The sequence below is a fragment of the Maylandia zebra genome, linkage group LG6, assembly GCF_041146795.1.
Source record: "Maylandia zebra isolate NMK-2024a linkage group LG6, Mzebra_GT3a, whole genome shotgun sequence".
NCBI lineage: Eukaryota > Metazoa > Chordata > Actinopteri > Cichliformes > Cichlidae > Maylandia > Maylandia zebra.
In genome coordinates this window covers 15,359,378-15,380,752 of record NC_135172.1, presented here as the reverse complement: position 1 = coordinate 15,380,752, position 21,375 = coordinate 15,359,378, and the positions used below count along the sequence as shown (strand labels likewise).

General features: G+C 44.4%; 3 protein-coding genes across 5 annotated transcripts; all 3 read right to left on the bottom strand.

The window, feature by feature from the left end:
* Nucleotides 1-738: 738 nt before the first annotated feature.
* Nucleotides 739-6,043, bottom strand: ptcd1 (pentatricopeptide repeat domain 1). The gene is made up of 8 exons (XM_004568304.2): nucleotides 5,242-6,043; nucleotides 4,941-5,081; nucleotides 3,607-3,825; nucleotides 3,415-3,516; nucleotides 2,601-3,248; nucleotides 2,220-2,336; nucleotides 1,873-2,055; nucleotides 739-1,194 (listed from the first exon to the last, which is right to left on the bottom strand). The coding sequence occupies exons 1-8, from the start codon at nucleotides 5,704-5,706 to the stop codon at nucleotides 943-945; spliced, it is 2,127 nt and encodes a 708-aa protein (XP_004568361.2). The 5' UTR covers nucleotides 5,707-6,043; the 3' UTR covers nucleotides 739-942.
* Nucleotides 6,044-8,891: 2,848 nt separating this feature from the next.
* fbxl18 (F-box and leucine-rich repeat protein 18) lies at nucleotides 8,892-15,255 on the bottom strand. Of its 3 annotated transcripts, XM_076884747.1 has the most exons (9): nucleotides 15,165-15,255; nucleotides 14,840-15,054; nucleotides 13,940-14,137; nucleotides 13,456-13,805; nucleotides 12,917-13,052; nucleotides 12,518-12,835; nucleotides 11,757-12,208; nucleotides 9,570-9,788; nucleotides 8,892-9,452 (listed from the first exon to the last, which is right to left on the bottom strand). In XM_076884747.1, exons 2-9 carry the CDS (start codon nucleotides 14,891-14,893, stop codon nucleotides 9,296-9,298), a joined length of 1,884 nt encoding a protein of 627 aa, XP_076740862.1. In that variant the 5' UTR covers nucleotides 14,894-15,054; nucleotides 15,165-15,255; the 3' UTR covers nucleotides 8,892-9,295. The 3 variants fall into 3 exon arrangements, with proteins under 3 accessions (XP_076740862.1, XP_004568359.1, XP_004568358.1); XM_004568302.4 differs by having other exon boundaries at nucleotides 11,757-12,835; XM_004568301.4 differs by having other exon boundaries at nucleotides 11,757-12,835; nucleotides 14,840-15,051; nucleotides 15,165-15,254.
* Nucleotides 15,256-16,985: 1,730 nt separating this feature from the next.
* LOC101464190 (actin, cytoplasmic 2) lies at nucleotides 16,986-20,624 on the bottom strand. The gene is made up of 7 exons (XM_004568297.4): nucleotides 20,499-20,624; nucleotides 19,363-19,488; nucleotides 19,037-19,276; nucleotides 18,292-18,538; nucleotides 18,019-18,210; nucleotides 17,741-17,922; nucleotides 16,986-17,653 (listed from the first exon to the last, which is right to left on the bottom strand). Exons 2-7 carry the CDS (start codon nucleotides 19,483-19,485, stop codon nucleotides 17,510-17,512), a joined length of 1,128 nt encoding a protein of 375 aa, XP_004568354.1. The 5' UTR covers nucleotides 19,486-19,488; nucleotides 20,499-20,624; the 3' UTR covers nucleotides 16,986-17,509.
* Between the last annotated feature and the right edge of the window lie 751 nt (nucleotides 20,625-21,375).

Below are 21,375 nucleotides of genomic sequence, written 5' to 3'. Positions count from 1 at the left end.
ATATAGGGTGTTGATGTCATTAGACCACACCCCTTCTCATTACAGAGATGCACATCACCTAATATGCTTAATTGGTAGTAGGCTTTTGAGCCTATACAGCTTGGAGTAAGACAACATGCATGAAGAGGATGATGTGGACAAACTACTCATTTGCCTAATAATTCTGCACTCCCCGTATACAGCCCACACACTGAGCCAGACACCTCTCCTCCTCTGTGCTTCGGTCTCGTCCAGCAGTCAGCATGGGAGGAAGGTTGAAACTGAACGGAAATATAAGCCATTTCTGCAGAATCAGTCTCAAGCAAATCCACAGGAGATCAAACTGAATCCATTAAAACACAAAGTAGTACAGTCCTGTACTGATTAAAGGTTTGAGTGGGCTGAAGCAGCGAGTCTGGGAACAGCTGCTTTAGAAATCAGAAATGCGTTTGCCTCTTATTGCAAGATGATTTATCTTCAGCTCTGGGTCATCAGGTTCACGCTTACTGTTCGTTTGGATAAAAGTTGACTTTGAAAATGAACTGAGCAAACCTGACATTTAACAAAGGCCCTCAACTTGCTTACAAATGCAGGTAATCCTCACACCAAACAACGTTATGAAACTGCTGTTTGTTTATTGAAACGCTGATCAATATTAATACTCAGTTAACCCGAAATCCACAAATTTTATGACCAGTGTGGGTCACTGAAAGCCAATGGGTTGGTTGGGTACCTTTAAAATGACAGTATAACTGAAAAGATGGAGATGAAGAAGTTTTATTTTTCAATAAACAAGCCCAAAAACTTGAAACTGGAACATAAATTACAATGACATCACTGTTTTTCAAGAATAACGCAACCACATGAGCCACTATTTTGATCCAAGTCCATCCAGGGTTATAAAGTTTATTACAGAACAAGCAGCAGGTAAAAGAGTGGTCGTGATGATCTCCTGGAGTTCAGTCATACAGTGGACGTGCTGCTGCTCTTCCTGTCCCTGTTGCGAGTATGACACCTCCTGGCTGCTGCTCTGTGGTTCCTCTGGGCCTCCATCAGCCCATCTGCAGCCTCTGTTCTCAGCTCTGCAGCATCTGTCTGGGACTGCAGCGCTCCCTGCTCCTCCTCAGCGCTCTGAGCAGGCATGTGCTTGAGCCACTGCTGGTAGTAACCACGGAAACCGTCAATTTGGACCAGATAGTTGTTTCTGGATTTGTACTGGGATAGAGAGAGGGGAGAGGGTGCCAAAAAGTGAGGGGACCAGAGTGAAAGGAGAAATGTGAGTCATACAGTCACCTTCCAAGTTGGATCTTTGTTGTGCCACGAAATGAGAAGAAGTTGTCTGTTTACAGACTGCACTGAAGTCAGTAAACAGAGAGGCATTAAGATTGACAGCATACACACTTCAATTAGAGCAAAATAGTTTACAGTGTTTTTTATTCCCGTGTTTCCAATTTAGATTTTACTTGACTGGTCTGCCTGTGTATTTTAACATTGGCTGGACTTGCAACTTGCCTGCTTTGGACTGCAGCCAGTAATAATTGTTCTGCTCTGCAGCCTCAGTGAGCTTGGCACCAGCTGAAGTCTGTGATAAGAGACTCACTGGAGAGGCAGCTAATTATATCAAATCAAATCAAATCACTTTTATTGTCACATCACATGTGCAGGTACATTGGTACAGCACATGTGAGTGAAATTCTTGTGTGCGAGCTTCACAAGCAACAGAGTTGTGCACTCTGTGTTATATGGCACTTATTTGTGAATTAGAAAAAAAAAACTTATAAAGGAATATCCTAGCAATTATTTGAAAAGAGCATATGCCTTCTCTAAATATGTGGGAAACACTCATGTACCAATCATTACAGATGTGCTCAGTATAGATGGGTGCATGCTGACCTGGTTATAGTTGGGAGGATATTGTGCAGCAAACTCCAGCTGTCTGATGATGACCTCATTAGGCCAGACTTTCATGTCACTCATGGTTTTAAGGATTGTTCTTAGGTAGACGTAATCCAGTTTGCGACTCGCTCGGCCAATCAGAGCAGAGAACACGTGGACGTTAGGCCTCAGTCCTGCTTCCTGAGAAAAAACGCATAGAGCAAAGTTAACTAAGATGCACAAGCACCTAAACCCTGCATTCCTTCTACCGACCAGCAGGGGGCGAGTTCTGCACTAACAATGCCAGAGACAGAATTCAGGTCAATAAACAGCCAAATTTAGTGTAATAACATATGCTTTGTCACCTCTATGCCTTCCAGCAACTGAAGGCCGTCTTTCTGCTGGTCACAGGCTAATGCAAGGCACCCAAATGTCTGCAGATCCACATTTACATTGCGCTGTCTCATTACACTCAGCACAGCCTGAAAAGTGAAAGAAGTGTGTGAAAAACAGCACGCACAGTTTAAACATTTCTAACTCCAATTTTGTTAACGTTTACCCAAGTTTAAAATTTGTGTTCCTTCCTCCTCCAGATTTACAGATACCAGATAGACAACAGTTTTTCTGAGGACTATTTCTCCTAAGAAGTTGCTCCAGGATGGGCGTCACAAACAAAAACAACACACACACACACACACACACACACACACACACACACACACACACACACACACACACACACACACCTTTGCCTCGTCCAAGTCCCCGGCTCGCGCTGATCTGTGAATCACAGAGTTGAAGAACGCGACATCAAGCTTCACTTGATGCCGTTTGGCGACCTTCAACAACACCTGCAGAGACTGGTAGCCTGGCTCCATCGTGTCGGCCAGTAGGGTCAGAGTCCTGAGGTTTGGACTGAGTGCGTTAGCTTCCATCCTCTCTAGAAAACCTTTAGCTCCACCGATGAGGGCGAGCCTGTCTGACATTTTATCTACAGTGCCAAGGGAGACCACAGCACCTCTTTTACCCTCAAAAAGTTCTAGTAGGTTAGGAGCAGAGGAGTTGGCGACTAACTCTCCGGGTAATTGGGCATTTACTGTTTGCCTGACCGGTATCAGATGGGCCGAGTCATGTCTGAGTCGCGTCTCACTGCTGTCTTCCTTCTGCTCAGGCTGGATAAATAACCGTCTCTCAAGTAGGTCGATGTCTATCACAGCCTTGCACCTGGACTCCGACACATCCTTGCTCCCTTTCTGACCCTCACAGTCAGTCCCCAGCAGAAGAGCAGTGGCCAAGGCAGGATCGCCAAGTCCACAATCTCTGGCAGTTCTCAGGAGCAGGGTATAGTTGTGCGAGTCAGGACGAATCCCTGACTGCAGCATCTGGCGCCACACCTGAAATGAACATTACGAAGGAGCTCATTTGTGTATCAAGTATCAATATTGTTTAATGACCACCTGATGTATCATTATCAGATTTTTAAGATCAACGAGAGCTGGCATTGGTTGGGCTATTTTAAAGTTTACTCCTAAAAACATCCCACACTTAAGTATTACGTACCTGTAACGCCAGCCTGAATCCTGCCTCTTTGTCCTTCAAGCAGCCCATCAGCAGGTAGTGAAATGTCTCCTGAGTTACAGCATGACCATTCTCCAGCATCTCCTACAAAATGCACACAAACCCAGAATAAGACACAATTTGGTGACAATGGATGAGCTTTCTCCCTTATAAACATGCAGCTGTGTGTCCTACCCTGAGCGTATAAATGCAGGCCTGAAGGTGGTTGGTGACGGCGTGCGCCTTCAGAAGAGCGTGGTACGTGATTGTGCTGAGAGGGTAGTTTTTGCGACGGAGCTCTTGCTCTAGCTTCAGCGCTTGCTGCAGGCCAGCTTGTTTTGAAGGCGACTCGGCGCAGGCGTTGAAGAGCGCCGTGTAGGTTGCATCGTTAGCAGTGAGACCACGCTTCTTCATCTAGGAGAGAAAATAAATAAATAAACAAATAATTACAGAGAGGGTTTCTGACTGTGTATAACGATCTGTCAGAATAAAGGACAAGAATGAATAACACACTTAAATATTAAAAAAAAAAACATCTACAATGAAACTAAACTGATTGTGAAAGCTGGCTCTTCTATGGCATTAGTGGACTAAAGCAGTCCCCAAGTTTTTAACCCCTCTGAATTTGAAATAAGACTTATATTTATTTTAACACACAAACACATAGGAGTCTCGCATCAGTGTCTGAAGCTTTAAAAATACTAGAATCTGTTCTTTGATTATAGCCAATCTCCACAGTTTTCCTGACACAAATCTGGAGGATGGAGGGATTGGCAGCCTGCAGCATTTAAAGTAATGTTTCTCATTAAATCTTGACTGCCATACAAATAAATTTATAGTAACTTTGATGGCTGTAGTAGCTGGTATGTGGGGCAGTTCAATTGTACAAATCATTTGTATTAATCTTAGTCTCTTCTTGTGGATATTAAAAGCGAGGTCCATATTCATGCATCTTCTCTGTGGTCTTCCTTGTTTCCCGCTGGCAGCTCCATCTTCAACATCCTTTGTTCACTACATCCACCATCTCTCCTCTGCACATGTCCAAACCATTTCAGCCTTGCCTCTCTAACTTTGTCTCCAAATTGCTTCACCTGAGCTGTCCCTGTGATAAACTACATTTAGAATTTTGTCCATCCTGGTCACTACTGATGAAAATCAGAGCATCTTCAACTCTGCCACCTTGAACTACTCCTATCTTTAGTCAGAGCCACCGTCTCCCAACCATACACCATCGAAGCTCTTCTAGACCTTCCCTTTAAATCTTTCACCCTGCCTGTTGCTTCGGATTGTTGACCCCAGGCATTCACCTTCTCTACTCCTTGCACATCTCCCGTCTTGCTTCCACCTGCTCCTTAGCCTCACTACATATCACAATGTCATCTGCAAACATCACAATTCAGCAACTGGAAACTGCAGCACCTGAATCAACACCACTCTAAAACTGTCAAACATGAATATTTTAACTTAGAGTTAGAGTGTACCTTGCACACTGACATCTCATTTCAATTGGTCAAATTAAATATGCTTACATCATTGTAGAGTTTGAAGGCTTTTTTCAGTTGTCCAGCTCGTCCACAGCCTCCTATCAGGACCGTGTAGTTGTACTCCTCCGGCTGCAGCCTCTCTCCCTGCAGCATGTCCCTGCTGAACACATCCAGAGCCTCCTGTAGCTGTGAGAGCACAGAGGAGGGTTATAAACACATCAGCAGGGAAGAGAAAGAACAGAATGCTCCTTTACGTTGGTTGCCAAGTTAAACACAAAGAAGAAGAAGAAGAAGAAGAAGAAGAGAAAGAACAGCAGTTAACATAAAACTGCTCAGCCACACTAACCTTGTTCTCTTTGATGAGCTTTTTGCATTGTAAGAAGTACCAGTACGGTGTATTTCTCCTCACGGGCCTCCTCTGAGGTTTACCGGCGTCTTCTCGCTCTTCTTCGTTCCCGGTTCCGTCTTCCCGGTACTGCAGGTCCCGGAGGCCTGGGCTGCTTTTCCTGAACGTCCTCCTGGAGGCCATGTCGGTAGACAGAGAGCCGAAATTTTCCCAGTCAAGTGGTTCAGAGGGGGAGTCCAGTGGGTCCGCGTCTCCTCGGGAGAGGGCTGACAGACACACGGGCCTAGGATGCCAGGGAGTGTGTGTGAGAAGCCTGGATAAAGGGTGCTGTGACACATCCCGTCTGCCTGTTAGAGTTAGCGGTTCTGGTGACTTCCTAAAGGTTGAAAATGTGCACAGCCTGGCAGCAGGAAGCGATATTTTCCTCCCGTTTCGCGCACACGAACGGACAACGGACGTCAGCATGTTTGTTAGTGTTAGCGAGCTGGTTAAAAGCTAACGGATCATGTCGGGTTTCTTCCTTTTGTCAGAAAACTACAAAATGTGTTACACTTACAAGGCTAGCTAAAGGTGCACTAACTAGCTGCTGACAAGCTGAGTACAACCACGATGTTTCAATGACACAAACTTGCCCAGACCTTAATAGTAGATATACAAATATAATTATGAGCGTCTTTTTGGGGGATTATTTTTTAGATCGTTGGAGTAAATTAACAAATTTAATTTAATTTAATTAAAAGTATATTTCTATTAACGGTTTACATAAATTGTTGAAAAATACCAGTCTAGTTAATTAAGGATGGCGTACTTCGATCGACTACATCGACAATATGTTAGTACGCCTGTGTGGTGTTTAGGCTTCACATAATCTTTAGATAGATTGATATCGCCCCCTGCTGGCTATGAAAGTACATTTTCCGTCTTTTGAATGGGGTGAAATGAGGTGAAGGCTAAAGCCACATCTTTCTATTTACTAAACATCCAGGAAAATGTTCTAGTTAATATCTAAGTGGCGGGTCAGGTGGGGTCAAGCAAGGCTTAAATGAAACAGGTAATAAACCCTCAAGTGAATAGGCAGGATAGTTTAGTCAGCATTATTACCCTTGCAAGGAAAGCTACAGCAGCATGTCACACTATGGTATTATTTCAGCAGAGGGCTCCAAGTTCAGTTCAATAGGCTAAAGCTTGTTAACGCATATACTTAACCAGCCAATCACATGACAGGAACTCAGTGCATTTAGGGATGTAGACGTGGTCAAGATGACCAGCTGATGGTCAAACCGAGCATTACATGACTTCCAGTGTGGCAGGTGGGATAGTTTGAGTGTTTCAGAAACTGTTGATTAACTTGGCTTTTCCCACACGATCATCTCTTTTTATTACACTGAATGGTCTGAAAAAGAGAAAATATTCTGTGAGCGGCAGAGGAGAATGAAGCTGATACAAAGGCAACAGTGATTCAAATAACCAGTCGTTACAACCAAGGTATGCAGAATCACACCAGGTGCTACTTCTGTGCGCTAAGAACAGGAAACCGAGGCTACAGTTCGCACAGGCTCACCAACACTGCACGAGAGAAGATTACAAAAACATTTTCCGAGCGGAGGAGTCTTGATTTCTGCTGTGACATTCAGATTGTAGGTTCACAATTTGGCATAAACAGATATGTTTAGTTATAACAGTTCGGACTGGTAGTGATGGTGTAAAAGTGTGGGTGAGTATTTTTTGGCAAACTTAGGGCCCCTTAGCATCAACTGAGCATCACTTTAACACAGCCTATCTGAGTATTGTGGCTGACATTGTTTTTCCCTTTGGGACTAGGCTTTACCCATCTTTTTATGGCTGCTTCCAGTAGGATAACACACCATGTAACAAAGCTCAGGTCATGAAAGTGATTTCTTGAAGATTTAGAGTTAAGTTAAAGGTGAGTTGGACTTAAAATGAGTCCACAGTCACCAGATAGCAATCAAGTACAGCACCTTTAGCATGGTGGTAAAACGGGAGAGTCACATCATGGATGTGCAGCTGAATAATCTGCAGCAACTGTATGATGCTGTCATGTCCACATGGACCAAAATCTCTGAGGAATGTTTCCATCACTGTGAACTCTTTATTGTCATTGCACAGTCATAGTTAGTACAATAGCACAACAAAGTTTGAAAAGTGTCCCACGTCGACACTAAGCACAGTAAACTTTAAAGTGGATAAAAAGTGCAAAAAATGTATGAATAATCAATGCTAGCTTTTATTTGAAATTAAGGAACTAAGTATTTTGGGGTTTTTTCTAAGTTCTGCATTTTGCTGTTATTTTGAGACAAAGCACTGAATTGTGATGTGGAAAGAAGTGCACCTGTTTCCTGTTACAATCCCTGTAGATACATATATTTGGATCTTAATTTTTAATCATGCAAATTACCCAAAACCAACAAAAGTCAAGTACTCTTGGTGAAAATAATCTGCCTTTATGGCACCCTGAAGCTGCCTTTGAAGAAAATAAAAATTCTCTCTCTTCTTCAAGTCTTTATCATTAAAAGGCCAGCATGGCACTCGCTGCTGTGGCTGATCAGAAAAATCAGAAATCTACAACCCCAGTGTACGAGAGACAGCTTCGGCAGTGTTCGGAGTGTTTTTGAGACTCCGACTGAAATCACAGACAGCAAGAAGTTTGGAAAGATTTTGCAGCCGCTGGAGTTTACAGATATGCGAATGTGGACAGATCTTCATTTTTTCAATTGAATTCAGTTTTATTTCTATTTTGCCAAATTAGAACAACAGTCCCCTAAAGGTGCTGTATATCATGGTCCCATGGACCCTACAATAATACAGAGAAAACCCCAACAATCATACAACCCTCCATGAGCAAGCATTTTTCAACAGTGAAAAGGAAAAACTCCCTTTTAACAGGAAGAAACCTGAAAATGTAACCGAGGAGAGGTGGCAACCGGTCTTTTTCTTCTCATCTAGCCTACCTACAGTACATTTTAGTGTGTCATAGTTCCTGACCAAGTCACACAGACTGATGGGTATCCATGGCTACTCACTCACTTTCTGTGTGCTTTGTTTGAGTCAGACTGACGGTGAAGGACATGATTCATATTCATGCAGCTCAAACAGCCACACAGCTTGTCAGGGTGATGACATTATGTTCTCTGAGGTCATCACTGCTGTAGGCGAGCCCAATATCACACAGGAAGCTCCATCTTTAAGTGGCTTTAATAAAGGTCTGAGTAGAGCTCCTGCTGATGGCTCTGTAGGTCAAAGACTACAGGCAGTAATTAACTGTAAATGGGGTTCCATGAACATTAAATGATTCATTTTGACTTTCTGCTTCTTTCCAATTCATTTTGAACTTTGTACATGGTGTTAAAAAGTCTGGATCCCAAATATACTTTATAAAAAGGTAATTGAGTATGAATATGATAACTTATCAAATAAATCAAATCTCCACCCAATTTTATGTTCTCAGAGAATATTGAAATGAAAGAGATGTCAATATATTATTTTGTCTCAAACTGAGTACACTGAAACACACACACAAAAAAAAAAAAGTTACCTCCAGTGCTATTCCACTATAGTTACTTCAAAAAAATAAATAAATAAATAAAAATAACAGCCTGCCATGAATGGAAGAGCAGCACACAAGGGAAGGATTAAAAATTATTTACACAGACTTTATTATGATATTTGGTACAAAGTTTAAAATACAAATGCATCCTAAAATCCATTTTGGCACTTCATTTTAAAGGAACTGCAATGATTTGTGATAGAGAAGCCACAACCGTCACAGAGCCGCAGTACATCTGAAACATCCTGGAACGAACCGTGAGCCTGAGTGAGTCTATTTCCCTTGGAAAGATGATCACCGGTGTAAATGTAAACAATCGTGGAGCACACAAACAGAAATGATGGTGCTGATGACATTCAGTCTCAGCATCATTTGTGGATTTTATTTCGTGCAAGAGGAGAAAAAAAAAAAAAAAAAAAAAAAAAAAAAAAAAAAATGATGAGCACCTCAACTGCTGAGCACCAATCACACTAAAGCATCCTGATGAGGTCACAATGGTGATAAATGTGGTGGTTGAGCCACGTGGCTCTGAAACAAAGTGATCCGGTCCAGCAGTGTTAATGGGATATCTCTGATGACTGAGGGTAGGTCTTCGTGTTGTAACGGATAGATGACCACACTGAGTGCCGGGCGCTCTGCTGAGAACCTTAAGAAGGAAAAAAAAAAAGCCAGAAAATACACAAAACGAGTGAAAAGACCCCACAGGTAAAACTTTCGACAGAATATGCCCCCTAGCTTTAAATACATGAACACAGTCACCAACCTGTCCAGCAGAGCTTTCTGCAGCGTGCGACACATCACTAAGGTGCCACCCATGAACATGTGGCACATGACGACATGGCAGCACCGCTCCATGAAAGTTTCTGTGGCTGATGGGTCAAAAGTGCCACAGCGTGAAATAAGGCAGACGCGCTGCAGTCGGGAGCAGCAGGACAAAGCCTCGAAGAACGACGCATTCGCATTCAGGTAGGGCTGCTCCAACCTAAGAAACAGATGCACGTGGTTAGTTATGCATCCATCCATCTTCATCCGCTTTATCCAGGGCCGGGTCGCAGGGGAAGCAGCCTAAGCAGAGAAGCCCAGACCTCCCTCTCGCGAGCCACCTCCTCTAGCTTATCCGGGGGAACACCAAGGCATTCCCAGGCCTAATCTCTCCAGCGTGTCCTGGGTCTGCCCCGGGGCCTCCTCCTTGTGGGACATGCCCGGAACACCTCACCCAGGAGGCGCCCAGGAGGTATCCTTGTCAGATGCCCGAACCACTTCAGCCGACTCCTTTCGATGTGGAGGAGCAGCGGCTCTACTCTCCCAGATGGCTGAACGTCTCACCCCATCTCTAAGGGAGAGGCCAGCCACCCTTCGGAGGAAGCTCATTTCTGCCGCTTGTATCCGCGATCTCGTTCTTTCGGTCACTACCCACAGCTCATGGCCATAGGTGAGGGTAGGGACGTAGATCGACCGGTAAATTGAGGGCTTCGCTTTTATACTCAGCTCTCGCTTCACCATGATGGACCGGTGCAGCGTCCGCATCACTGCGGCCGCAGCACCAATCCGTCTGTCGATCTCCGACTCCCTTCTCCCAACACTCGCGAACAAGACCCCGAGATACTTGAACTCCTCCACTTGGGGCAGGAACTCCTCCCCGACCCGGAGTGGGCACTCCACCCCTTTTCGGCTGAGACCCAGGCCTCAGATGTGGAGGTGCTGATCCTCATTCCCGCTGCTTCACACTCGGCTGCGAACCGTTCCAGTGCGAGCTGGAGGCCCTCACCCGATGAAGCCAACAGAACCACATCATCCGCAAAAAGCAGAGATGAGATTCTGAGGCCACCAAAGTGAAAGCCCTCCGCCACTTGGCTGCACCTAGAAATCCTGTCCATAAAAATTATGAACAGAATCGGTGACAAAGGGCAGCCCTGACGGAGCCCATCACCCACCGGGAACGAGTCAGACTTATTGCTGGCAATGCGAACCAAGCTCTTGCAACGGTTGTATAGGGATCGAATGGCCCGTAGCAATGGGCCAGACACCCCATACTCCCGCAGCACCTCCCACAGGACACCCTGAGGGACACGGTCGAATGCCTTCTCCAAGTCCACAAAACGCATGTAGACTGGTTGGGCAAACTCCCATGCGCCCTCAAGTATCCTTGAGAGGATAAAGAGCTGGTTGGTTATATAAAGACAAAAATCTGAACAGACATGTCTTCAGTCAGAATTAAAAGTAGAAACAGTCTGAGATTTGTCCCAGTTCAGAGTAAAATAAAGAGCAGGAGTGGGCAACTCCAGGCCTTGAGGGCCGGTGTCCTGCAGATTTTAGATCTCACCCTGGGTCAACACACCTGAATCAAATGATTAGTTCATTACCAGACCTCTGGAGAAATTCAACACATGTTAAGGAGGCAAGTTAGCCATTTGAATCAGCTGTTTTGGATCAAGGACACATCTAAAACCTGCAGGACGCTGGCCCTTGAGGCCTGGAGTTGCCCACCCCTGATATAGACCAATTGGACAACTGGAAAGTGAAAATCCTATTTGTTTAAAAGCCTCTCAAAACCAAAACATAATTCACAAATTACACTTTACAGGTAATTAACATTAAATGCTTTGATTGAAGAGAGTCAAGGGCAGGTCAATTTGGTCAACTTTAAAATGTTGGGCAAATTTTATTTCCTTAATGTTTTTTTTCTCCAAATTAACAGAAAAAACTGAGCCAACTGTCTGCTGGACAGTCATACAGGTTAGTGCTTCTTAGATGAGATCCTCTCATTTGCATATATGAACCTAACAGTCTATAGGGGGCAAAAAGAAAGATAAATACGAATAATATTTAAGTGATGTTAATGTTCTTGCTTCAGGTGTATGAAATCAGACAGTTTTAAAGCACATTTTCATACTATGAGCATACTTCATACTATTATATAAACAAAGCGAACACAAAGTCATCTTCTTACCTGAGCTCCTGTAGCTGCGTGCACTGTTTAAGTGTGTCCAGCAAGGCAGCGGTGTAGTTCATGGTTTTCAGCGAACCCAGATTGGCGAGGGATAATACTCGCAGGTCTCTGCACTGCTTTGCCAGCTGTACCAGTCCCGTTCCCCTAAGAACTCCAGGAAGACCAGCCAGAGTCAGGCGACGCAATTGAGGCAAAGCCTCAAGCACCGCCAAATGTGCGTCTCCAATTCCTCGTGCCCAAGCGCACATGCCACGAGGCTCCACGCTTGCACGAGTGCACGGCTCAAGCCGAGGCAGTGTGGAAGCAAAGCCTGGACCGATAAGCTCAAAGGTCTCTAAAAAAAGGCAGCCAGCTAACAGCAAAGCGAGCCCCGATGTGCTGTCCCCTGACACAGAGGACTCTGAGGCAGGCTTGTAATTCTGGAGGCCCACACGAGGAACCTTCTTCAATCCCTGGAAAAGCGGAGAGAGATGAGTGTTCTGCATTTGCGTGTGATTTGTATTTAAACCGTCTGACAGGGCGCAGGCAGGGAGAGTGAGAGACAGCAGGTGTCTGAATTTGGCCAAGCTGGCACACAGGTGGGTTTCCCCTTCCAGCCCAGGTGAGTTTTCATGATGATAATGTGTGTGCATCAAGTTTAGGTATTTAATGTTGGAACAGCTGTCTGCCAGCTGGCTCATTGTCCCAGCAGCCAGCTGATCTTCCACAATCCTGCACTCCGAGTAAGGAACGTGGTTGATCCCGCTCAGATTCAGACTAACCAGCTGCGTGGCGTCTCTTACACCACTGTTCAACAGCGACTGGAACACCTGTGGCCACAATGCCGGGCATCGGCTGAAGCTAAGGTGTTTGGGGCTGTTTCCTTCCAGAGCTTGCTTGAGCGATGCAGAGTCCAGCCATGACCGAGGGAGCTGCAGGGCAACCAGGTCGCCCCGCTCACCCAAGCTCTGAGCCACTGAGGGAGCAGCAGGCCAGGGAGCCGGGTTTGGGCCGGGGATGGACACAAGGAAAACTCTGAGATGCTTCGGAACGTTAACGCTGAACACTGCCAGGTATAGGAGGAGCAGGGTCTGGTTTACCTAAGAACATGACAACACAAGCGCGTTAATTAAAGCCCATATAGGAACAGGTTTCATGGACATAAGCCCCAACACACTCACCTCTCCTGGAGCCAGCCTGGCAGTGAACTCCTCAAGCTGTTTGTAATGTGGCACGCTGCTCTGACCGACCATTAACTGACAGCAAACGCCGACACCCTCTTTGGTCACATCTGGGATGTCAAACTGCAACATCAGCCTACGGTGCAACGACAAGCAAATGCACACAACACTGTATCATTTAAATATCATACATTTTTGTTTTTTAAGCCAAAGACACAGCTGTCACATAATTTACAAATGACAGCCATTTTATAGGCTATTTATAGATTTTTTAATTAGACATGTTCCCTCGTTATGTCATGAAAATTAAGCAGATCAAAGAAAAATCAAAGTAAACCTATCAGAGAGTGGCTGGATTAAAGGACTGGCAGAAAACCTCAAGGAAACGCAGTATGGTGGTCCAGAGAGCCAAAACCTATAAAAACTGACATTGTCCAAATATTTCTAGACTTTGAAGAGGGCCGCTCCTAAGCATTTGAAAGGGGTTTAGGGAGGGAAGGGATCAAAAAACACAGTTGGGTCAGGGCCAACATCCTTACTTGCGGAGTTGGGCACAGCATGGCACTACACCGTAGCTTGGTGTCAACAGCATCTGCCTAAGCTCTGACAGGCGGCTCAGTGCATCCACTGCCTCTGAGCTGAGCTGAGCAGAGTTGAAACCTGGTGCCACGTCAAAAGCGAGGGATTTGAGGAAAGCGAGGGAGGAGAGGAGACGGGACAGGCGAAGTGAAGTGATGCGACAACCGGTGACATCTAGGTGTGTCACTCCTCTGCAGCGTGCGATGTGCTCCATGGTGGAGCCAGATAGCCAGTAGCAGCCATTCAGGCTCAGAGACTGCACATGATTGGCCAGCTGCTTTAGTATGCGTCGAACCAATGCGTCATCAGCCTGGAGAGAAATAAAGAACAGAGTCTATTTAATGTTTCATTAGAATACAACTTGCTGTTACAGAGGCATTTTCTTTTTTTAAAATACATGGAAAGTTGTACACATACATGAACTTGAATATTGCAGCAAGTTACCCAATAATCCTCAGACAGGCTGACATGTGTGAGCAGGGTCTTGTCATGGCACAGCGTGTTAAGCTTCTGGCAGACATTTGCCACATTCAGCAGCAGGTCACACACTGGAATATGGCGCAGGATGCATAGCAGGATTTCATCAGACAAATCTGACATCCCCACGGACGAAGAAGACAAGGTATCCTCATCGCACACAGCCTGAACCAGACAGCACACAGTGTCAGTGACAGGCGCTTTTAGGCCATTTGGAGAATATTAGAAAATTAGTCAATTAAATTCCTCTAGAAGGAATTTAATTGACAATATAATTTATACCATGACAGTATTATTTTATGTAGCTGTTGTACAGCTCTCCTTTTAATGTGTCCTGTTTTATTGTCATTTTTGTACGTTTTTTTTTTTTAAACATTAATATCAGGTATGTGTTAAGTATTCAATTTACTCGATCAGAAACAATCATTTCTCCATGGTTTATCTTTATTCATGAAGTATGACCCCCACTATAGCTGAAGCATTATTTAGCAGAAACAAAATAAAAATGAAACATTTTTAATAGAAAATGGCAATAGTGGTCCCTGTGCTCCAGGTTATTTTTTTATTTGATAATACCACTTCGGGACAATACAACCTTTTAATGGTTTTAGTACCAGGGCGTTTGAGCTTAGCAGGTTTTCTCGATAAAACAAAACAAACAAACCCACACGCGCACACACCAAAACGCACTTATTTCCAGCACACTGCCGACGCCGGTAAACCAAACTCGGGATTAAAAAAATAATTGTGTAAAGTGTTTGGAGCATAACCTTACCTGACCGGCGTTAACATTTTGTCGCTAACGTTACTTTGAGCTGACCTGCTCAGCAGCACCGCTAACTAACTGTGAATGCCGTCTTCACCAACCTGTAAAATCTGGTAATCCATGCCGTCTGAAACTCCGCACACATCCCCACTCATGTTTTTTTAAAAAAGGCTCATCCACCCAGCTGGAGCTTCATGTTCCGTGAATCTGCTGCGTGAAACCACAGGCGGCTGAACGTTTGTGTTACCGTTAGCTGCACGGACGATATATGCTGTCGCACGTGTCGGACATCTTTTTGCGACGGACACACTTCCTGCTGGTTCAATTTACACAATAAAATACAAATTATTTTGTAAAAGTTATTAAATAAAGTTTTGTATTTTTTTTTTTTATAGATGCTATTAGATAGATATAAAAAAAATATACAGGGCGATAACAGAGCTGTCTTCTTTTGCTGGCTGCTCCCACTACAGTGAATCAGGGCCAGTGTCCTTCAGGTTTTAGATGTGTCCTTGATCCAACACAGCTGATTTAAATGGCTAAATGACCTCCTCAACATGTCATGAAGTTCTCCAGAGGCCTGGTAATGAACTAATCATTTGATTCAGGTGTGTTGACCCAGGGTGAGATCTAAAACCTGCAGGACACCGGCCCTCAAGGCCTGGAGTTGCCCACCACTGCCCTAGAGGTAACATATACCAGACGAGACAGCAGGATCTTGCTGTCCACAGTATCAAAGGCAGCAAACAGGTTTAGATGAACTAAAATGGCAGGGCTGCCAGAGTCAGCAGTTAAAAGCAGATCATTAAGAACTCTCAAAAAAGCCATCTCTGTAATGTGACCTGACACTGACTGAAACTTTTCCCACATACTCTGTTTGCTTAAAAACATTTTTTTCCAAGGACCTTAGACAGAAATGGTAATTTAGAAATAGGTCTGTAGTTAGAAAAAACAGCAGGGTCCAGGTTCTTCTTTTTAATAAGAGGCTGCACAACAGCATGTTTAAAGGCAGCTGGAATACAACCAGATGTAAGGGAACTGTTTATGAGAGGAATAGCTGGTTCCACTGAATCAAAAGCCTCTCGAGAAGACAGTCTGAGGGAGAATTCAAAAGTCTCATATGCTAAACCAGTCACAAATCACCAGTCACCAGTCCTGTTTTCATACATGCCCCACCCTCACATATTACTTCTCCTGCACTCCTGACTTTGGCATGCAGACTGATAAGAGAGTTATGCAGGATTTATTGAATATTCACAAATCTAAAGTATTGGTAAGACAAATGTATGCCAGCTTTAGTGTTAAACAGAAAGATAGTAAAGTTTCAGTGCAGCAGTCTTTATATTTCCTAATGTATAGAACTATATAACATCTTATATATTTTCTAAAGTCATTAATGTAAAAAAAGCTGATTATTGTTTCCCATAATCAGTTATTCACATGATGGCACTATAAAGAAAATTTTTGTAGTAAAGTTATACTCCTCAAAATCCATCTTCAGTATTTAGCCTGCCATGAAGGCTGATGACTGTAAAATTTGCTGTTTAACTCTTGACAGCAGTCAGACTGAAATGTGTGTTAAATTCTTTTTTTTTAAAACTGATTAAAGAAAAATCTTGAGAAAAGAATCTACAGAATTCACATAATACAGTGTTTGGATGGAGGCTTTGATGCATCAGTGTTTGTTGCATGTGCAGCACCTTATACTGACATGCAAACAGTAGCCAAATGGGCTCCAGCCATCAATGCCATTCACGCCAAATGCTTATCCCATTTCTTAATTTAGACATCCTTGATTCCTTTCCTCACATGACCCCCAAGTCCTTCCTACGAGCTGCAAGCTGAAGTGTTAAGACAAAAGCAGGCTTTGGTTCTTGGATTTGTCATTTAAGACACTATTGTTTCAGTCATATTTTTGCCAAGATTAACATGAGACAGGTGTAGCTTATTGTTACAGCACACAACTACATTTATGACACTGAAGTCACAAGTGTTGCCCCTGAAATTAAGGGTGCAGAGTTCATCTTTTAAATTTTAATGTGCAAACTGAACCTACTATCCACTATGGTTTAACTTCCAGGTGTCACACTTCTTGACTTTTGCCATTTATACCAGCAAAGCCTCTGTCTCTTCCAGATGCATTTTACTAAGTCTTACATAAGCTGAAACAACTTTCCCAGAGTGCAGTTTGAGGCCAAATGATGAATAGGTTACTTTGATGCATTCAACATAAAGACAAAATCAGACTTGAGTCAGACATGTGCGCTTTATTGGGTTGTTGTGTACACCAGAGGCTTAAAGCCCTATGCACAAACCTTCATACACCTCAATACAAGGTACAAGCCTTGTCTTTTGCATGATGACAAAAACAAACTGGACCAAGTATCATTTAAGGCTGAAAGTACAAAAACAAAACAAGTTTCAGATTACATAATTTACATATTAAGCAATACTACAGTTCTGATGGGCAGCAAGCCCACCAGAGAATAAACCTTCATAGAGGCAAATAAGGTGGTGAACAAAGACAACTGGAATGACCTACACAAACACGACAATGGATATCATGTTTCTCACACATTCACACCGCCTGGGATGCTCCGTACTTCCTGCAGAGTTTCTCCCCATCAGGGGGCATGGTGCCGTAGCCAGAGTGATGAGGGAAAATGGAAGAGGTGTAGGCTCAGCATACACCAGTGTGGTGGTGTAGGCATGTATGCTGAGCTAGTTTGGGTTTGTAGCAGTGTGTTTTGGTGGGGGTGGGGACAGTCTGTTTAGAAGCACTTTCTGTGGACGATGCTGGGGCCGGACTCATCGTACTCCTGCTTGCTGATCCACATCTGCTGGAAGGTGGACAGAGAAGCCAGGATGGAGCCTCCAATCCATACAGAGTACTTCCTCTCTGGGGGAGCAATAATCTGCAAGGGCAGAAGTAGAGTTGTCAGCAATGAACACAGTCCATTTATTATAAACTTATAATAAAACAGACAGAACAAGAATTTTACCTTGATCTTCATGGTGGTGGGTGCCAGTGAAGTGATCTCCTTCTGCATGCGGTCAGCAATGCCAGGGTACATGGTGGTACCTCCAGACAGCACAGTGTTGGCGTACAGGTCCTTACGGATGTCAACGTCACACTTCATGATGCTGTTAAAGGTAGTTTCATGGATACCACAAGACTCCATACCTGTGGAGAGTTGGAAAGTTTGGGGTTAAGGTTAGCCTTGCAAAGGACTACTTTTTACAAATCACAGAAATCTGTCTTAAAGCTGATGCTGCTTACCAAGGAATGAGGGCTGGAAGAGAGCCTCTGGGCAACGGAACCTCTCATTCCCAATAGTGATGACCTGTCCATCAGGCAGCTCATAGCTCTTCTCCAGGGATGAAGAGGAGGCAGCAGTTCCCATCTCCTGCTCAAAGTCCAGGGCAACATAGCACAGCTTCTCCTTGATGTCACGCACAATCTCACGCTCAGCTGTGAGACAAAACATTACAGTTAAGATAAGAAAACCCTGAAAGCCTCACATCATGTCTCAAAAACCATCCTCATGCTCACCTGTGGTAGTGAAGCTGTAGCCCCTCTCAGTCAGGATTTTCATGAGGTAGTCTGTGAGGTCCCTGCCAGCCAGGTCCAACCTGAGGATGGCATGGGGCAGAGCGTAGCCTTCATAGATGGGCACAGTGTGGGTCACACCATCACCTGAGTCCATGACAATACCAGTGGTACGACCAGAGGCGTACAGGGACAGCACTGCCTGGATGGCCACATACATGGCAGGAGTGTTGAAGGTCTCAAACATGATCTGCAAGAACAGCAGGAGAAAAGAGATGATCAGTGAAACTAAAAGCCAAAGTACTCTGAAATAAGTTTGTGTTAGTTCAAGTGTACAGAAAGAACAGCACACTGGGTTGAGTATTATGCCAACTACAATAGAAAACTGCTTTGTTACACTGACTCTAAAAGTTAAAGTGCAGCAAACTGCTCTATTATCATCCATTGCTTCATGCAGACACCCGTGTAGTTAAACACAAGTCTCAGTCTAATTTATAAACAGCAGTGCCCATGCTGCAGCTCATTCCTGATGCATCACAGTGCAGAGATAGAAACCTGAAGCATCTGCAGAGCTGAAAAGATCAGTCGAGGGCAGAGGAAACCTGGAGGGTTGAAGGAGGATGAGGAAAGACAGATTGAGCAGGGGAAGAAACACCCGAGTGGCAACATAGTTTCCTGTTGTTGGGCACTGCAGCTCAACAGTTTCCTGACTTAGGGGGAAGTTCGTCAAGGTGTCAGCTCTTGTTACCTGCGTCATCTTTTCCCTGTTGGCCTTGGGGTTCAGGGGGGCCTCTGTGAGCAAGACTGGATGCTCCTCAGGGGCAACTCTCAGCTCATTGTAGAAGGTGTGATGCCAGATCTTCTCCATGTCATCCCAGTTGGTGACAATTCCGTGCTCAATGGGGTACTTGAGGGTCAGGATTCCTCTTTTGCTCTGTGCCTCGTCACCAACATAGCTGTCTTTCTGGCCCATACCAACCATTACACCCTAGGAATGCAAAGAGCAGTGCGATTATGAAAAGGTCAGCAGTTATAAGGTTACAAGGTATGTGAGGTTTATTAAGGAATATGTACCTGATGCCTGGGGCGTCCAACAATGGAGGGGAACACAGCACGTGGAGCATCATCTCCTGCAAAGCCAGCTTTGCACATTCCAGATCCGTTGTCAACAACGAGGGCGGCAATTTCGTCTTCCATTTTCTGTATGAAGTAGTAACAGGAGGAAAGGATTTTTAATCCTAATGTTCAGCAGCAGTGTGCGATACATCTGGCAGACAGCCTGGATGAAGTCTTGCAGTTATTGAGAACGGACGCTGGATGTCGCAGTGGCGCAAGGTTGAGTCCTAATCCAGAGCTGAGAAACAAAGGCAGTTTCTCACTCGGGCTGGCCATGGCCATATAAGGCAAAAGTGAATGCAGCTTAGAGACTGCTGTAGACCGGCCCGGAAGCCGCCCCGCGTGTCGCCAAACCTCAAATGACACCGACAGGCGACCACTCCCTTCACCGAGCTCACCACAACCGTTAACCACACAGAAAACCCTTTAGCAGCTGAACGAACTTCTACAAATCACAGTTAAATCTGATATATCTGAACGTCGTGACTGACGCATTTGCAAGGTTACACGAACAAAAAGCCAACTTCGCACATTTATTTGAAGCAGACGCACCAGGATTTGCACATTAACTGATAGCTGCAGTGACACAGCAAAAACCTTTAATTTCAGAAGCTCTACTTACAAAATTAGTAAAGTCTCTATAAGCCTAATCCATCCAATCTGCATTTGCCTGGTCTGGTGTTTGAATGTTTGAAACCGGAGACACCAGAGCTGCAGACCTGCCACAGTGGATGCTTACATGTAAGCGAGAAGGTCAAGCTTTTTTCCTTTAACACGTAGTCTTGATTTGTCGGACTACAAAGTGATGACAGCATCGAGTGGTAAGGTTATTTCACACCCACTTAAACATAAGCGGCAACATGTCACCACATTTCTAAACCGAACCGTTACATGGTTAAAACTGTGGCGGTCAAAATAATAGGAACACTGTAAAGCCTAGCAAGTGGCTTCAGCTTGAAATGAGAAAACGACTTGGTTCGTAAGCTAAGGAGTGATATATATATAAAAAAGAAAACACTCGCTGTTCAAAATGTTACATTAAAGCGTTAAAATGTGAGGAAGAAACTTCCACCGACATTCCGCAGTTGTCTTACCTGTGTGAGGGAGGGTTTTCGGTGTATGAGAACTGTGACTGAGCGCTACACTCCGGTAGGATGTAGTGTCTGAACTTGACTGCAATGAAGGCCAATAAAGTGGAGGATTTTTATGAGGGCTCGTGCTGCAGCCCCTCTCCATAAAAGGAGAACTTTCCGCACGGCGCCCGCTGATTGGTTCGGCTCCATCCACTGGGTGTGGCGCATGCAGATCATGGTTTGTGCGCTCTGACATAGCAGTGGGGGGACAAGTTCCACTAAACTAACCCATATACCTCCCTAAAAGTTATCAATCCGGGGTCGTTCAGTGTTCAGTAAACCTGCTGATTTTTTAAAACTGTCTGCCATAATGTGATAATAATACATAAGTGGGATACAGACTAGTGGATGACAAATCCCACAACCCCTGCTGCAAAGCACTGAATGGTCCCTGAGCATGTATTAGTTATTACTTTAATAGACTGAATTAATCCAGCCTATAGTTACGTCGTTTTTACATCCTCTACATTGTGACGGTGCCAGGATCATCCTGATTATAGCCTCAGTGATATAATATACCCATGAATGAGTGCTCTTAATTTTATTCACGGGGTCAGGGAATGCTTCAGAAGAGGATTTCACCATTCCATTTCCCATTTGTTTGCAGGATGCTTGTTTGTGGTGACAGGACTGGGGATGGTGTTTAATCTCAGGGTCACTGACAGCACGGTTAACCCTCTATCTGGCTCTTCTGCCCCGGCACACCAGCGTCACACAAACACAAACGCACACAGTGCAGACTGACAGTAATGCATGTATCCAGGCTGAATTGCGGTAATGTTTAGGGCATGACTGTAACGAGACTATATATATATATATATATATATATATATATATA